Source organism: Ambystoma mexicanum, chromosome 10 (assembly GCF_040938575.1).
Source record: "Ambystoma mexicanum isolate Mex_15411 chromosome 10, UKY_AmexF1_1, whole genome shotgun sequence".
In the NCBI taxonomy this organism is placed as follows: Eukaryota; Metazoa; Chordata; class Amphibia; order Caudata; family Ambystomatidae; genus Ambystoma; species Ambystoma mexicanum.
In genome coordinates, this window is record NC_090932.1 from 1474445401 (window position 1) to 1474462468 (window position 17068).

Below are 17068 nucleotides of genomic sequence, written 5' to 3' on the forward strand. Positions count from 1 at the left end.
TGCATTGAATCACGTGTTGCAGCTTTAGCGGCCAATCAGAAACGCGGAGCAGAGCTGAGTGCCTGCCCCAGCCCAACCAAAAACTTCTCTTGCATTGAATCGCGTGTTGCAGCTTTAGCGGCCAATCAGAAACGCAGAGCAGAGCTGAGTGCCCGCCCCAGCCCAACCAAAAACTTCTCTTGCATTGAATCACGTGTTGCAGCTTTAGCGGCCAATCAGAAACGCGGAGCAGAGCCGAGTGCCCGCCCCAGCCCAATCCAAAACCTTCTCTTGCATTGAATCACATGTTGGAGAACTGGTTCTACGTTTGGGGCGGGAGTTGGGGTTGGAGCGGAGTTCTGTGTGTTGGGCTGTTGAGAGGTGTTACGCGGATGGCGGATGCGTTTGGAAGTGGCGGGTAGTTGGCGGAGCTGGGGACGTGGTGTGTGTTGGTGGGGGGCGTTTGTTTGCGGTAGGGTAGCTGTTGGTGTGGATTGGTGGGGTGTGTTTGTTTGCGGTTGGGTGGCTGGTGGTGTGGAATTGGGGGTGGTGGTTGTTTGTGGTTAGGTGGCTGGAGGTTCGTGTGGGAGTGTGGGTGTCGCTCGGGTTGGTCGCGGTGGGTGGGCGGCGGCGCGCGGTGCTTCGCCTGAAGCGCATGTGTAGGCGTACGGGCTGGGGTCTCGCGGGTCTGCGCGCCGGTCTCCGGGCTCGCTGGCTGGTGTGAGTTTGTGGTGTTGTGACTGTTGGAGTGGATTGGTGGGGTGTGGTTGTTTGCGGTAGGGTGGCTGGTGGTGTTGAATTGGGGGTAGTGGTTGTTTGTGGTTTGGTGGCTGGAGGTTCGTGTGGAAGTGTGGGTGTCGCTCGGGTTGGTCGCGGTGGGTGGGTGGCAGCGCGCGGTGCCTCACCTGAAGCGCATGTGTAGGCGTACGGGCTGGGGTCTCGCGGGTTTGCGCGCCAGTCTCCGGGCTCGCTGGGTGGTGTAAGTTTGGGGTGTTGTGACTGTTGGTGTGGACTGGTGGGGTGTGGTTGTTTGCGGTAGGGTGGCTGGTGGTGTTGAATTGGGGGTAGTGGTTGTTTGTGGTTTGGTGGCTGGTGGTTTGTGTGGAAGTGTGGGTGTCGCTCGGGTTGGTCGCAGTGGGTGGGCGGCGGCGCGCGGTGCCTCGCCTGAAGCGCATGTGTAGGCGTACGGGCTGGGGTCTCGCGGGTCTGCGCGCCGGTCTCCGGTGCTCGCTGGGTGGTGTTTTGAGTGGTGAGGGGTGTGTGTTTGCGGTGGGGTGGCTGGTGGTGTTGGTTTGGGGGGTGTGGTTGTTTGTGGTTGGGTAGCTGGTGGTTTGTGTGGAAGTGTGGCCTGTGTGTTGATTGGTGGGGTTGGTGCACATCATCCTTTAGGATGGGGAAGCGCCTGCGTGGGTCCGCCCACGCATTCGATAATTAAGAAGAAGGAGAAGAATCACATGTTGCAGCACACGCTTGAGAAATCATAGAGTCGCAGGCATTGGAAATAACACGTATTCGACATCTCCAGTTAATGACGGGTTACCTTTGACAGCTAGGACCGATGCAATAGTTCACATTTCCTGACTTGCTTTTTCTAGAATTAGGGGGGAATGTGAAGTGAGAATGTACAAGAAGAAAGTGCATGACTGAAATTGTTTTTATTTTTCAAAATGAAAAGACGTAAAAGTATACAACATCTTAGTGGGGAAAAATGCAACACATCTTATTGCCAAACCGTGCAAACAGGTTATTTTGTCTATACTCTTCAAATATGTTGTATGATATGAGTACAAGTTTACCATTTTAGATGGGCTGTTCTAATCGGAAATGGTGCACTGAAGCAAGAGCACCTGGTGGCTGGCGCATGCACTTACGTGGAGTAATTCCCAGGGCCCGACATGCATCGCTCTTCTTTCCTGCTTCCCTCGAATGGGTTTCCAAAGGACCGCTTCCGGAGCATCGTCTTCACCAAGATCTGCAGGGAAATAGACATGCAGCATGGGGAACAGAATTTCCATTTCCAACAAGCAAAACAATACATTTATTGTTCCTTTTTAATTTAAAATGTCTGTATTTTTTCTGTTTCCCATGCTTTTATTGAAAAAAACTTTATTTTTCACTCTTTATTTTTACAGCTTCATTTTGAGTCCCGGTTATCACATCTGATATATTTTTACTGGTATACCGTCATGTAAAATATTTTTTTTTTATAATAAAGTCTTCATTTTTGGTCGAGCACTTTTGATCGAATAGACCAATTTCATATACATGTCCATGTATATGCACACCTCTCAACTCACGCGCTTTTTTGGTGGAAGGAATCTGTTTGCTCACCCGCCAAGTCCCTAATCTGTTCATACGATTCAGTAGGCTCCCACCCTACCAAATTAGAAATCTTGTGAGTTCACCCGCCCTGGTCACAGAAAAGGTTGCAAGGTATGTATATGTGTGGTAGGTCATGTTTTGGTGCAAGCCTTCTGGCGCTGGCTGTTTTGGCACATCACTTTGGCCGCAGAGCCCCTTTCGTGCGGCTAGAGTGGCATGTGGGTCATTTAGATGCAGCTGACATTGCAGCCTATTTTTAAATGGCCCTCATGCCAACTGTTCCCGTTGCAAGTGCTGTGTTGGCAGAGGAGATCTCATGTTTGGGCGTGTGCAAAGGTTTCATGATTTATCCCGCTTAATGTGATGCAGCGCAGTGAACTATTATTTTACCTCCTAAATGAAAAGTGTTGTGACCAGAGAGAAAGTTTCAAATAAAGTTGGAGGAGAAATAATGATGCCACATTACATTCAAGCCTACTTAATAATACTGTGCCTTCATCACGTGTTTCATACCATTGGACCTGTAAGCACTATTATCCACATACACGAGCTACATGGTCTTAATTTAGTGACTATCGAGGAAATCAAGAGAAGCACGGACTGTGACAGAAGATACTCTATTGTATTCTGATATATGTACATCCCCATGTTGGATCTACGGTGACTGCTCTCAGGTGACAGCGATCGCTTGAGGTCAGAATACAGCATGGATCTACGGTGACTGCTCTCAGGCGACAGCAATCGCTTGAGGTCAGAGTACAGCATGGATCTACGGTGACTGCTCTCAGGTGACATTGATCGCTTGAGGTCAGAATACAGCATGGATCTACGGGCGACTGCTCTCAGGCGACAGCGATCGCTTGAGGTCAGAATACAGCATGAATCTATGGGCGACTGCGATCGCTTGAGGTCAGAATACAGCACGGATCTACGGTGACTACTCTCAGGCGACTGCAATCACTTGAGGTCAGAATACAGCAGAGATCTACGGTGATTGCTCTCAGGCGACATCGATCGCTTGAGGTCAGAATACAGCATGGATGTACGGTGACTGCACTCAGGCGACAGCGATCGCGTGAGGTCAGAATACAGCATGGATCTACGGTGACTTCTCTCAGGTTACATTGATCGCTTGAGGTCAGAATACAGCATGGATGTACGGTGACTGCTCTCAGACGACTTCGATCTCTTGAGGTCAGAATACAGCATGGATGTACGGTGACTGCTCTCAGTCGACATTGATCGCTTGAGGTCAGAATACAGCATGGATCTACGGGCGACTGCTCTCAGGCGACTGCGATCGCTTGAGGTCAGAATACAGCACGGATCTACAGTGACTGCTCTCAGGCGACTGTGATCACTTGAGGTCAGAATACAGCATGGATCTACGGTGATTGCTCTCAGGCGACATCGATCGCTTGAGGTCAGAATACAGTCCAGCATGGATGTACAGGTGACTGCTCTCAGGTGACAGCGATCGCGTGAGGGTGATCTACGGGGGATGCTCTCAGGCGACAGCAATCGCTTGAGGTCAGACTACAGCATGGATCTATGGTGACTGCTCTCAGGCGTCATCGATCGCTTGAGGTCAGAATACAGCATGGATCTATGGTGACTGCTCTCAGGCGTCATCGATCGCTTGAGGTCAGAATACAGCATGGATCTATGGTGACTGCTCTCAGGCGACATCGATCGCTTGAGGTCAGAATACAGCATGGATCTACGGTGACTGCTCTCAGGTGACTGCGATCGCTTGAGGTCAGAATACAGCATGGATCTATGGGTGACTGTTCTCAGGTGACAGCGATCGCTTGAGGGTGATCTACGGGGGATGCTCTCAGGCGACAGCGATCGCTTTAGTTCAGGATACAGCAGCGACTTTGATCGCTTGAATACAGCATGGATCTACGGCGCCTGCTCTCAGGTGACTTCGATCGCTTGAGGTCAGAATACAGCATGGATCTACAGTGACTGCTCTCAGGTGACATTGATCGCTTGAGGTCAGAATACAGCACGGATCTACGGTGACTGCTCTCAGGTGACATCGATCGCTTGAGGTCAGAATACAGCATGGATCTACGGGCGACTGCTCTCAGGCGACAGCGATCGCTTGAGGTCAGAAAACAGCATGGATCTATGGGTGACTGCTCTCAGGCGACTGCGATCGCTTGAGGTCAGAATACAGCACGGATCTACGGTGACTGCTCTCAGGCGACTATGATCACTTGAGGTCAGAATACAGCATGGATCTACGGTGATTGCTCTCAGGCGACATCGATCGCTTCAGGTCAGAATACAGTCCAGCATGGATCTACAGGTGACTGCTCTCAGGTGACAGCGATCGCGTGAGGGTGATCTACGGGGGATGCTCTCAAGCGACAGCAATCGCTTGAGGTCAGACTACAGCATGGATCTATGGTGACTGCTCTCAGGCGACATCGATCGCTTGAGGTCAGAATACAGTATGGATCTATGGGTGACTGCTCTCAGGCGACAGCGATCGCTTGAGGTCAGAATACAGCATGGATCTACGGTGACTGCTCTCAGGCGACTGCGATCGCTTGAGGTCAGAATACAGCATGGATCTACGGGTGACTGTTCTCAGGTGACAGCGATCGCTTGAGGGTGATCTACGGGGGATGCTCTCAGGCGACAGCGATCGCTTGAGGTAGGATACAGCAGCGACTTTGATCGCTTGAGGTCAGAATACAGCATGGATCTACGGCACCTGCTCTCAGACGACTTTGATCGCTTGAGGTCAGAATACAGCATGGATCTACGGTGACTGCTCTCAGGTGACTTTGATCGCTTGAGGTCAGAATACAGCATGGATGTACAGTGACTGCTCTCAGGCAACTGCGATCGCTTGAGGTCAGAATACAGCATGGATCTATGGTGGCTGTTCTCAGGCAACTGTGATCGCTTGAGGTCAGAATACAGCATGGATCTACGGCGACTGCTCTCAGGTGACATCGATCGCTTGAGGTCAGAATACAGCATGGATCTACGGTGACTGCTCTCAGGCGACTGCGATCGCTTGAGGTCAGAATACAGCATGGATCTACGGGTGACTGTTCTCAGGTGACAGCGATCGCTTGAGGGTGATCTACGGGGGATGCTCTCAGGCGACATCGATCGCTTGAGGTCAGGATACAGCAGCGACTTCGATCGCTTGAGGTCAGAATACAGCATGGATCTACGGCGCCTGCCTGCTCTCAGGCGACAGCGATCGCTTGAGGTCAGAATACAGCATGGATGTACGGTGGCTGCGCTCAGGCAACTGCCATCGCTTGAGGTCAGAATACAGCATGGATGTACCGTGGCTGCTCTCAGGCAACTGCCATCGCTTGAGGTCAGAATACAGCATGGATCTATGGTGACTGCTCTCAGGCAACTGCGATTGCTTGAGGTCAGAATACAGCATGGATCTACGGTGACTAATCTCAGGCAACAGCGATCGCTTGAGGGTGATCTATGGGGGATGCTCTCAGGTGACAGCAATTGCTTGAGGTCAGAATACAGCATGGATCTACGGGTGACTGCTCTCAGGCGACAGCGATCGCTTGAGGGCGATCTACGGGGGATGCTGTCAGGCGACTTGGATCACCTGAGGTCACAATGCAGTGGTCTGCGCCAGAGGCATAGACAAGGTAGGGCTTGAGCGGGCAAGGCCTGCCCAACTATCTGAGTTTCAGGCCCCACTTGTTAGACAATCTTGACAACACTGCGCTGAAACATACTGACGCCTAAAGGTCCCTGCGCCCCAAAAGGGGACCTGCGGCTTGCCTCGCCAGAACATGAGTCACCTAAGTGGTCGCACCTAAACATCCTGCTCCAGTATATGTGTATGCGTGGGGGAATCCGGGGGCGGGGGGATGAAGGACTGGCGGGGTGAAGTAGGGTATACTAAAGAAAAGGGTGAAATTCTTATCGACCAAAGCACACCACCAAAATGAAGACTTTAACGAAGTATTTCAAAACCTGTACCAACAGTTTTTGAAATAAACGGGGGGGGGGGGTGGCTTGATGCAGTATGGGGAATGCTACTCTTCCCATGTTATTCTCTGCAACCAACCCATTCCTTACCAGCAATGTCCTACATTTTATCGAGTGATTTTAACTGGAGGAGGCATGGGCAGAATGTGCGCACAATGGGGTAAGCGGGGACAACGCAAGCCACAGAACCGCGTGGAGCGATGGGAGATGGATAGCGATTCTAGCGTTCATATTCCTGCATTAGATTGTCTTGCTTTACCTTTCAGGCTATTGGTTGTTATGTCGTGGGGTTGGACACCTTTGCTCAGCTAAAATGGCGGCCACCATGGGTAGTGAAAGGGGCACCAACAGTGACGATTTCTGGGGACTACACAAGCGTTTGCTGCGCCAGGAAAAGACAGGTGCAGTCATTGTATCTACGTACCAGCATCTACATACCATCTCCACCCCTGCAGGGTAGTACCGCCCATTTGCAGAGCAATTTCTGCCTCTGTGGATAATTTCCTAACTCGGCAGAAAAGTCACTGCCAATGTGAACATATCTTTGCTTATGTAGAACAGCTATTGCCTCTGCAGAACACACATTACGTTTGTTGAGCAGCCATTGCTTCTGCAAAGCAGCCATCGTCTCTGCAGACCATTGCTTCTGCAGAGCAGCCATTGGCTCTGCAGAGCAGCCATTGCTCTGCAGAACAGCCATTGCCTCTGCAGAACACTCATTGCCTCTGCAGAACACTCATTGCCTCTGCAGAATAGAAGTTACCTCTGCAGAGCAGCCATTGCGTCTGCAGAGCCATTGCCTTTGCAGTGCAGCAATTGCCCTTGTGTAAGTATTACACATGCAGTGCGGGCTATCCCTCGTCAAAGCAGTCACTGCATCATAAACACAGTCACCCCTTCTGCAGAACGGCAAATGGTTCTCAACTAAAGCCTTTCCCAGTACAGAACAGTCTACAACCCCGCAGAGCAATGTATGTCTCTGCAGGTCAGTGTATGCTTCTAGATAGACAGATTGATTGATGTATGTCCTAAATTGGAGGTGAGTGCCAAGAACCGTGGCCAAATCATTTTGTTTATTTCGGTCCCATCATTCTAGGCCCCTGCCAGAGGTTGGGGAGCAGCAATCAAGGGGTTCATATCTACTTAATACCTGCAAGCATTAGTACCACAGGGGGTAACAGAACATACAATACTTGATACTCACCACAGTAGCCAAGCTTGGAATGTGCTTGACCGAGTTCTCCACCTCTTCCTCTGTCACTTCAATCAGGGTGCAGTTCTCGTCCTCTGTGGGCAGCGGTTCAGCGCCGTGCTTGCTTACCCACGGGTGTACCTTTAGGTGAGAACATCGGATATGTGTTAAACTTTTATGGAATATCAGACAACGCGCTTGTGATCATTCAAAATCTACTGTGTCAAAGTCCCTTCCTAAATTTGGGGACATTTAGAAGGGTGAACGAGGGGCCGGGGACCTCCAGGAGCCAGTGAATGATGGACCCAGATGCAGAGCATCTCCCGGTCGCACTCACTTAGCCCACGGCGTTGAACAGGGGTGAGTTACCTTCTTGTATACACTATACTGCCCTGAAACTCTATCGCTTGCGCTTAATTAGCACCAGACACTCACTGTTGACACACAAACACACACACGCCATACTCAGAGCACATCTGTGGCCCTCATGCAAGATATCCTACCCTCGGACATCCTCATAAAAGGCTGAAGAGCTTTGAGGCTATGCCAAAGGCAAGTGTGTGCTATCAAAATAAACTAAGCTCCGTGGAAAGAAAACCCCACATAACACATTTTAAGGTTTACTATATATCTCTGAGTTGTAATATGTCCAAATGTCTATTTACTTAGGTATTTAATTGGCACGTGGACTGGGTTGGGCACCGCAGTTGACCAAAATGAAGATAGGCGCTAATCTCATTACACAAGAGCCTTCTCCAGGTTTAATCAAGAGTTTAAAGGGAATTTGCTTGAGCGTCCTTAGAGGTGCAACAAATCAAGGTTCCCCAAGCCTCACTTTGCAGGGTGTATATTTCAGGTTTTTGTTTGTGCCATAGGTTAATAGAGAATATTCTTGAACAGCTTTGGAACTTCTGCCTAGGATTAGGAGCGGAGGTACTGAGGAGCAGAGAGGCGTTAAACTATTACATTATTCCAGTATGTCCACAACTGATCAGTGATATCCCAGGCTGAAAAGATACACAAGATGTCAACAATATGGCTGATTCAGAATGAGACTCTAGGCTCGCTGAATAAATTACACCCCCCATCTAATTGTCTTACATAGGGTCCGAAACATATGCTGTCATGAGGCTTTAATATGAAGAAAAAAAACATGGACACTAGAATTGAGTTACCCTCAACCAATTTGAGGACCCAAATAACAGTTTGGTTGGATCACTGTATTAGACAGCGAAAATGGGTTTCTCGTGCGACATATATCTGGTGTTAAGAGGGGGGATACAACATATCACTCGACACACAATAATTAGTTAAGCATCTTTGTTCTCTGCTGGGAGGGGTTGGAGGAATACCTACCGCAGTTGGGGACCAACACAAAAGGTAGTTTATTTGGTAATCGTGTTGGGATGCACAAGTAAAGCAAACCAAGCGAGGGCACTTAAGCTAGGGGGAGCTAATATTCGATATCTGATGTCCATTTCCCTAGTCTAATCCACAAAGTTGCAGGGTTGCCACACCCGGGAAAGCGTCCTTCGGTGCACTCAATCTCAGGTTATTTAAAGCAGCCCAACAGGTGCCTTTATTTGGCCTTGTCAGATGGTTATGAAGCTAAGCCGTCTTCTGGGAATCTGTAACTGGGCGACATGCTCTTATTTGGGCAAGACCGTGCAGTGCATCCATCCACCCCCTCCGCCCACCCTCACCCTGCTCTATGTGTCTCTGCTAACTCCTACCGGGGAAGGCCATGCAGCTTTCCATCTCTTGCAATAGGGTCCCTTCATTAGGATTTCTACCTCCTTATCTGAATCCATTTGGAATTTAGTTATTGGAAGGTCCAGCCAAGGGTCGTCCTCCTGGGGTTGACACTGCTACAGCTATTCTCAGGTAGGCACATTCCACTAGGATCTGGATTTCCAGAGCCCACAGCAGCAACTCTTTCTACTCCTCTTCAGTAGCCTCTGGATCTTGCCAGTTTCTAAGTCAAAGCCCCGAATAGACTCTTTGCTCTGTTCTCTCCTACAAGAAACTCTCTCACAGTTTGACCCATTTGGTTCTCTGTGTTTGCTTCTCCTGTTCGTCTTCCTGGCACAACACCAACTCTCTCATATTCCGGCCTAACTCCCACAAAGCTCAGTGGTTTGAGGCCTCTGCTTGTATCGTGGCTTAGGCCCCAGTTGTTCCCCCATTAGCTCTGGGTCTTGTGATTCATTTTGTATTCATGGTTCCACTTTTTCCCTATGTAGGTGTGCCCCTTTTCCCCAGGGTAATCAAGTGTTGCATGTTTTCTAGTGAGTCGGATTGGCTAGTAGTGATCTTGCCCCCCAGACCTGAGAGCTCAAAGACACTATATTGGGGGTCACTCTGGAGCTTCATGGTGGCTGGGTGGTCCCGTGTTTCAGCTGCATTCTACCTATAGCAACTGTACTTGCTCAGTAAGGGCCAGTCTGTGCTGCGCGAATATGCCAGGTTAGTTTTCACCTCTTCGTGGATGCCCACGTTACTTCGGGATCTGGTTAACAACGTTCCACTTTAGGGGATGCGCACCAAATATATGCCGAGCAGGCAATCCTGCTCTGCGGATAGACTTGCAGATTGAGCATGGGACTAATGCTGTGACATAGGGCTCCATGGGGATTCTGGATGAGTAGCATAGAGCTCCAGGGGGATTCTGGATGAGTTGCATAGGGCTCCAGGGGGATTCCGGATGAGTAGCATAGGGCTCCATGGGGATTCTGGATGAGTAGCAAAGGGCTCCAGGGGGATTCCGGATGAGTAGCATAGGTCTCCCGGGGGATTCTGGATGAGTAGCATAGGTCTCCAGGGGGATTATGGATGAGTAGCATAGGGCTCCAGGGGGATTCTGGATGAGTAACATAGGGCTCTAGGGGGATTCCGGATGAGTTGCATAGGGCTCCAGGGGGATTCTGGATGAGTAGCATAGAGCTCCAGGGGGATTCTGGATGAGTTGCATAGGGCTCCAGGGGGATTCTGGATGAGTAGCATAGAGCTCCAGGGGGATTCTGGATGAGTAGCATAGGGCTCCAGGGGGTTTCTGGATGAGTAGCATAGAGCTCCAGGGGGATTCTGCATGAGTAGCATATGGCTGCAGGGGGATTCTGGATGAGTAGCATAGAGCTCCAGGGGGATTCTGGATGAGTAGCATAGGTCTCCATGGGGATTCTGGATGAGTAGCATAAGGCTCCAGTGGGATTCCTGATGAGTAACATAGGGCTCCAAGGGGATTCTGGGTGAGTAGCATAGGGCTCCAGGGGGATTCTGGATGAGTAGCATAGGGCTCTAGGAGGATTCTGGATGAGTAGCATAGGGCTCCAATGGGGATTATGGATGAGTAGCATAGGGCTCCAGGGGAATTATGGATGAGTAGCATAGGGCTACATGGGGATTCTGGGTGAGTAGCATAGGGCTCCAGGGGTTTCTGGATGAGTAGCATAGGGCTCCAGGGGGGATTATGGCTAAGTAGCATAGGGCTCCAAGGGGATTCTGGATGAGTAGCATAGGGCTCCAGGGGGATTCCGGATGAGTAGCATATGGCTCCAGGGGGATTCTGGATGAGTAGCATAGGGCTCCAGGGGGGATTATGGATGAGTAGCATAGGGCTCCAGGAGGATTCTGGGTGAGTAGCAGAGGGCTCCATGGGGATTCGGGATGAGTAGCATAGGGCTCCAAGGGGGTTCTGGATGAGTGGCATAGGGCTCCATGGGGGTTCTGGATGAGTAGCATAGGTCTCCAGGGGGATTCTGGATGAGTAGCATAGGGCTCCAGGGGGATTCTGGATGAGTAGCATAGGGCTGCATTGGGATTCTGGATGAGTAGCATAGGGCTCCATGGGGATTCTGGATGAATAGCATAGAGCTCCAGGGGGATTCTGGGTGAGTAGCAGAGGGCTCCATGGGGATTCTGGATGAGTAGCATAGGGCTCCAAGGGGATTCTGGATGAGTGGCATAGGGCTCCATGGGGATTCTGGATGAGTAGCATAGGGCTCCATGGGGATTCTGGATGAGTAGCATAGGGCTCCAAGGGGATTCTGGATGAGTGGCATAGGGCTCCATGGGGATTCTGGATGAGTTGCATAGGGCTCCAGGGGGATTCGGGATGAGTAGCATAGGGCTTCAAGGGGATTCTGGATGAGTAGCATAGAGCTCCAGGGGGATTCTGGATGAGTAGCACAGGGCTTCGTGGGGATTCTGGATGAGTAGCATAGGGCTCCATGGGGATTCTGGATGAGTAGCATAGGGCTCCAAGGGGATTCTGGATGAGTGGCATAGGGCTCCAGTGGGATTCTGGATGAGTAGCATAGGGCTGCATTGGGATTCTGGATGAGTAGCATAGGGCTCCATGGGGATTCTGGATGAATAGCATAGAGCTCCAGGGGGATTCTGGATGAGTAGCACAGGGCTTCGTGGGGATTCTGGGTGAGTAGCATAGGGCTCCAGGAGGATTCTGGATGAGTAACACAGGGCTCCATGGGGATTCTGGGTGAGTAGCATAGGGCTCCAAGGGGATTCTGGATGAGTAACATAGGGCTCCATGGGGATTCTGGATGAGTAGTGTAGGGGATCCAGGGGGATTCTGGATGAGCGGCATAGGGCTCCATGGGGATTCTGGATGAGGAGCATAGAGCTCCAGGGGGATTCTGGATGAGTAGTATAGGGCTTCGTGGGGATTCGGGGTGAGTAGTATAGGTCTCCAGCGGGATTCTGGATGAGTTGCATAGGGCTCCATGGGGATTCTGAGTGAGTAGCATAGAGCTCCAGGGGGATTCTGGATGAGTTGCATAGGGCTCCAGGGGGATTCTGGATGAGTAGCATAGAGCTCCAGGGGGATTCTGGATGAGTTGCATAGGGCTCCAGGGGGATTCTGGATGAGTAGCATAGAGCTCCAGGGGGATTCTGCATGAGTAGCATAGGGCTGCAGGGGGATTCTGGATGAGTAGCATAGAGCTCCAGGGGGATTCTGGATGAGTTGCATAGGGCTCCAGGGGGATTCTGGATGAGTAGCATAGGGCTCCAGGGGGATTCTGGATGAGTAACATAGGGCTCCAAGAGGATTTTGGATGAGTAGCATAGGTCTCCATGGGGATTCTGGATGAGTAGCATAAGGCTCCAGGGGGATTCTGGATGAGTAACATAGGGCTCCAAGGGGATTCTGGGTGAGTAGCAAAGGGCTCCAGGGGGATTCTGGATGAGTAGCATAGGGCTCTAGGGAGATTCTGGATGAGTAGAATAGGGCTCCAAGGGGGATTATGGATGAGTAGCATAGGGCTCCAGGGAAATTATGGATGAGTAGCATAGGGCTCCATGGGGATTCTGGATGAGTAGCATAGGGCTCCAGGGGGATTCCGGATGAGTAGCATAGGGCTCCAGGGGGATTCTGGATGAGTAGCATAGGGCTCCAGGGGGGATTATGGATGAGTAGCAAGGGCTCCAGGAGGATTCTGGGTGAGTAGCAGAGGGCTCCATGGGGATTCGGGATGAGTAGCATAGGGCTCCAAGGGGATTCTGGATGAGTGGCATAGGGCTCCATGGGGATTCTGGATGAGTAGCATAGGGATCCAGGGGGGATTATGGCTGAGTAGCATAGGGCTCCAGGGGGATTCTGGATGAGTAGCATAGGGCTCCAGGGGGATTCTGGATGAGTAGCATATGGCTCCAGGGGGGATTATGGCTAAGTAGCATAGGGCTCCAAGGGGATTCTGGATGAGTAGCATAGGGCTCCAGGGGTTTCTGGATGAGTAGCATAGGGCTCCAGGGGGGATTATGGCTAAGTAGCATAGTGCTCCAAGGGGATTCTGGATGAGTAGCATAGGGCTCCAGGGGGATTCCGGATGAGTAGCATATGGCTCCAGGGGGATTCTGGATGAGTAGCATAGGGCTCCAGGGGGGATTATGGATGAGTAGCATAGGGCTCCAGGAGGATTCTGGGTGAGTAGCAGAGGGCTCCATGGGGATTCGGGATGAGTAGTATAGGGCTCCAAGGGGATTCTGGATGAGTGGCATAGGGCTCCATGGGGATTCTGGATGAGTAGCATAGGGATCCAGGGGGGATTATGGCTGAGTAGCATAGGGCTCCAGGGGGATTCTGGATGAGTAGCATAGGGCTCCAGGGGAATTCTGGATGAGTAGCATAGGGCTCCAGGGGGATTCTGGATGAGTAGCATAGGGCTGCATTGGGATTCTGGATGAGTAGCATAGGGCTACATGGGGATTCTGGATGAATAGCATAGAGCTCCAGGGGGATTCTGGGTGAGTAGCAGAGGGCTCCATGGGGATTCTGGATGAGTAGCATAGGGCTCCAAGGGGATTCTGGATGAGTGGCATAGGGCTCCATGGGGATTCTGGATGAGTAGCATAGGGCTCCATGGGGATTCTGTATGAGTAGCATAGGGCTCCAGGGGGATTCGGGATGAGTAGCATAGGGCTTCAAGGGGATTCTGGATGAGTAGCATAAGGCTCCAGGGGGATTCTGGATGAGTAGCATAGGGCTGCATTGGGATTCTGGATGAGTAGCATAGGGCTTCATGGGGATTCGCGATGAATAGCATAGAGCTCCAGGGGGATTCTGGATGAGTAGCACAGGGCTTCGTGGGGATTCTGGGTGAGTAGCATAGGGCTCCAGGAGGATTCTGGATGAGTAACACAGGGCTCCATGGGGATTCTGGGTGAGTAGCATAGGGCTCCAAGAGGATTCTGGATGAGTAACATAGGGCTCCATGGGGATTCTGGATGAGTAGTGTAGGGGATCCAGGGGGATTCTGTATGAGCGGCATAGGGCTCCATGGGGATTCTGGATGAGGAGCATAGAGCTCCAGGGGGATTCTGGATGAGTAGTATAGGGCTTCGTGGGGATTCGGGGTGAGTAGTATAGGTCTCCAGCGGGATTCTGGATGAGTTGCATAGGGCTCCATGGGGATTCTGAGTGAGTAGCATAGAGCTCCAGGGGGATTCTGGATGAGTTGCATAGGGCTCCAGGGGGATTCTGGATGAGTAGCATAGAGCTCCAGGGGGATTCTGGATGAGTTGCATAGGGCTCCAGGGGGATTCTGGATGAGTAGCATAGAGCTCCAGGGGGATTCTGCATGAGTAGCATAGGGCTGCAGGGGGATTCTGGATGAGTAGCATAGAGCTCCAGGGGGATTCTGGATGAGTTGCATAGGGCTCCAGGGGGATTCTGGATGAGTAGCATAGGGCTCCAGGGGGATTCTGGATGAGTAACATAGGGCTCCAAGAGGATTTTGGATGAGTAGCATAGGTCTCCATGGGGATTCTGGATGAGTAGCAAAAGGCTCCAGGGGGATTCTGGATGAGTAACATAGGGCTCCAAGGGGATTCTGGGTGAGTAGCAAAGGGCTCCAGGGGGATTCTGGATGAGTAGCATAGGGCTCTAGGGGGATTCTGGATGAGTAGCATAGGGCTCCAAGGGGGATTATGGATGAGTAGCATAGGGCTCCAGGGGAATTATGGATGAGTAGCATAGGGCTCCATGGGGATTCTGGATGAGTAGCATAGGGCTCCAGGGGGATTCCGGATGAGTAGCATAGGGCTCCAGGGGGATTCTGGATGAGTAGCATAGGGCTCCAGGGGGGATTATGGATGAGTAGCATAGGGCTCCAGGAGGATTCTGGGTGAGTAGCAGAGGGCTCCATGGGGATTCGGGATGAGTAGCATAGGGCTCCAAGGGGATTCTGGATGAGTGGCATAGGGCTCCATGGGGATTCTGGATGAGTAGCATAGGGCTCTAGGGAGATTCTGGATGAGTAGCATAGGGCTCCAAGGGGGATTCTGGATGAGTAGCATAGGGCTCCAGGGGGATCCTGGATGAGTAGCATAGGGCTACATGGGGATTCTGGATGAATAGCATAGAGCTCCAGGGGGATTCTGGATGAGTAGCAGAGGGCTTCGTGGGGATTCTGGGTGAGTAGCATAGGGCTCCAGGAGGATTCTGGATGAGTAACACAGGGCTCCATGGGGATTCTGGGTGAGTAGCATAGGGCTCCAAGGGGATTCTGGATGAGTAACATAGGGCTCCATGGGGATTCTGGATGAGTAGTGTAGGGGATCCAGGGGGATTCTGGATGAGCGGCATAGGGCTCCATGGGGATTCTGGATGAGGAGCATAGAGCTCCAGGGGGATTCTGGATGAGTAGTATAGGGCTTCGTGGGGATTCGGGGTGAGTAGTATAGGTCTCCAGCGGGATTCTGGATGAGTTGCATAGGGCTCCATGGGGATTCTGAGTGAGTAGCATAGGGCTCTATGGGGATTCTGGACGAGTTCCTGGCCGTGGTATTTCCGTCTGTAGTCATTCCTCCAGTTTTGGGAGGTAAAGTGGAGGAACTACCTCCAGCCAGCTGTGGTAATGAGTTTTAATGTATGTATTCCGTAGCCACTCGCAGGGATCATGGTGCAGAAGGAAATATGTTGCCCCTGATTTAAAGCAGATGTTAGGCTCCCCGACTATGGTCGCTGTGACGCACCTTCATCAAGTTACATGAAGTTTCTACAAGCTTCCGAGTAGCGACTATCCTGCACCATAATTTCGGTCAATCAAATAAGTTATGTAAATTATGATTTGTGTAGGTGACTACATTTTTTATGGCTATATAAATGCCTTTAAGATTGATCAGCGCATGCGCAATGTGACCTCATGATAACAGAACTGATCAAATATAAAAGAGAATTCACGCCTAACGGGGGTTATGGCTCCATAATACCATCTTGAGGTTCTGGTGGCCTTCCGTCTACACCCCTGTGGGTTTTCATCGTGTCACTAGAAGTCTTTAATGGCATCAAAAGATTGTCATAGGTTTCAATCCGTTCTGGATGCATCCTTTATCCAATATACATTTTTCCTGGTGGCTGCCATGGTAACTGTGATGATTTCTTCATCGGATACAGGCATGTGTAGGCGAACATGATGCTGATTGCCTTCGCAGCCACCCGTACATTCTCTATACATCCTCTATACAGCTGGGCCTGCCTCTACATGCTTTCACCTCTCACTCCGATTTCACTTACTGGGGAAGCATGTCCCCGTTGATAACAGGTCGTGCTGGAGGCCCATCTTCTCTCTCTTTCTCAATTCCAGGCATGCTAACAATACCAGTCGTTATATAGCGCCTGTTGGCGGGCTGTTAACACTTCTACTCGTTGTAGATATTGGAGTTATTTATTTATTTATTCATTTGTATTTAGCTGGATTTACCAACCTTTACAATTTGGAGTTATCATCATCCAATGCAATGGTAACCCGTAAAGAGCCCATCCTTAGGTGATTGCTATGGCAATATTCATGTACCGCCCACTATATGGGTTTCCAGGCATAGGGGTATCTGCAACATAACTGACTTTGGTGACTGGCCGGGTGCCCTGTAGAATAAGGCCCTGGTTTACCTCAATGTGTGTGGGCTACCGAGGTAGCTCTGAGGGGGGGACTTCACTGCTGATGGCACACTAAAGAAATGTGCGCCTTATGACCCCTGGCACATCTTGGGGAAGCAACATAACTCATGCCATAGGGAGCTGCAGGCTGCCAAGGCCATTTCTTAGACTAATACAAACAG

The 17068-nt window shown here is 50.9% G+C and overlaps 1 protein-coding gene across 4 annotated transcripts in view; it reads right to left on the minus strand.

Annotated features, from left to right (window-relative positions):
• CAMKK2 (calcium/calmodulin dependent protein kinase kinase 2) overlaps positions 1-17068 on the minus strand; it is a 557312-nt gene that overhangs the window by 29706 nt on the left and 510538 nt on the right. For all 4 annotated transcript variants that reach the window (XM_069619567.1, XM_069619565.1, XM_069619566.1 and 1 more), the window contains 2 exons: positions 7502-7630; positions 1851-1951 (listed from right to left, as the gene is read on the minus strand). In XM_069619567.1, coding sequence (XP_069475668.1) covers positions 1851-1951; positions 7502-7630 — 230 coding nt within the window. The remainder of the gene's footprint in view (positions 1-1850; positions 1952-7501; positions 7631-17068) is intronic.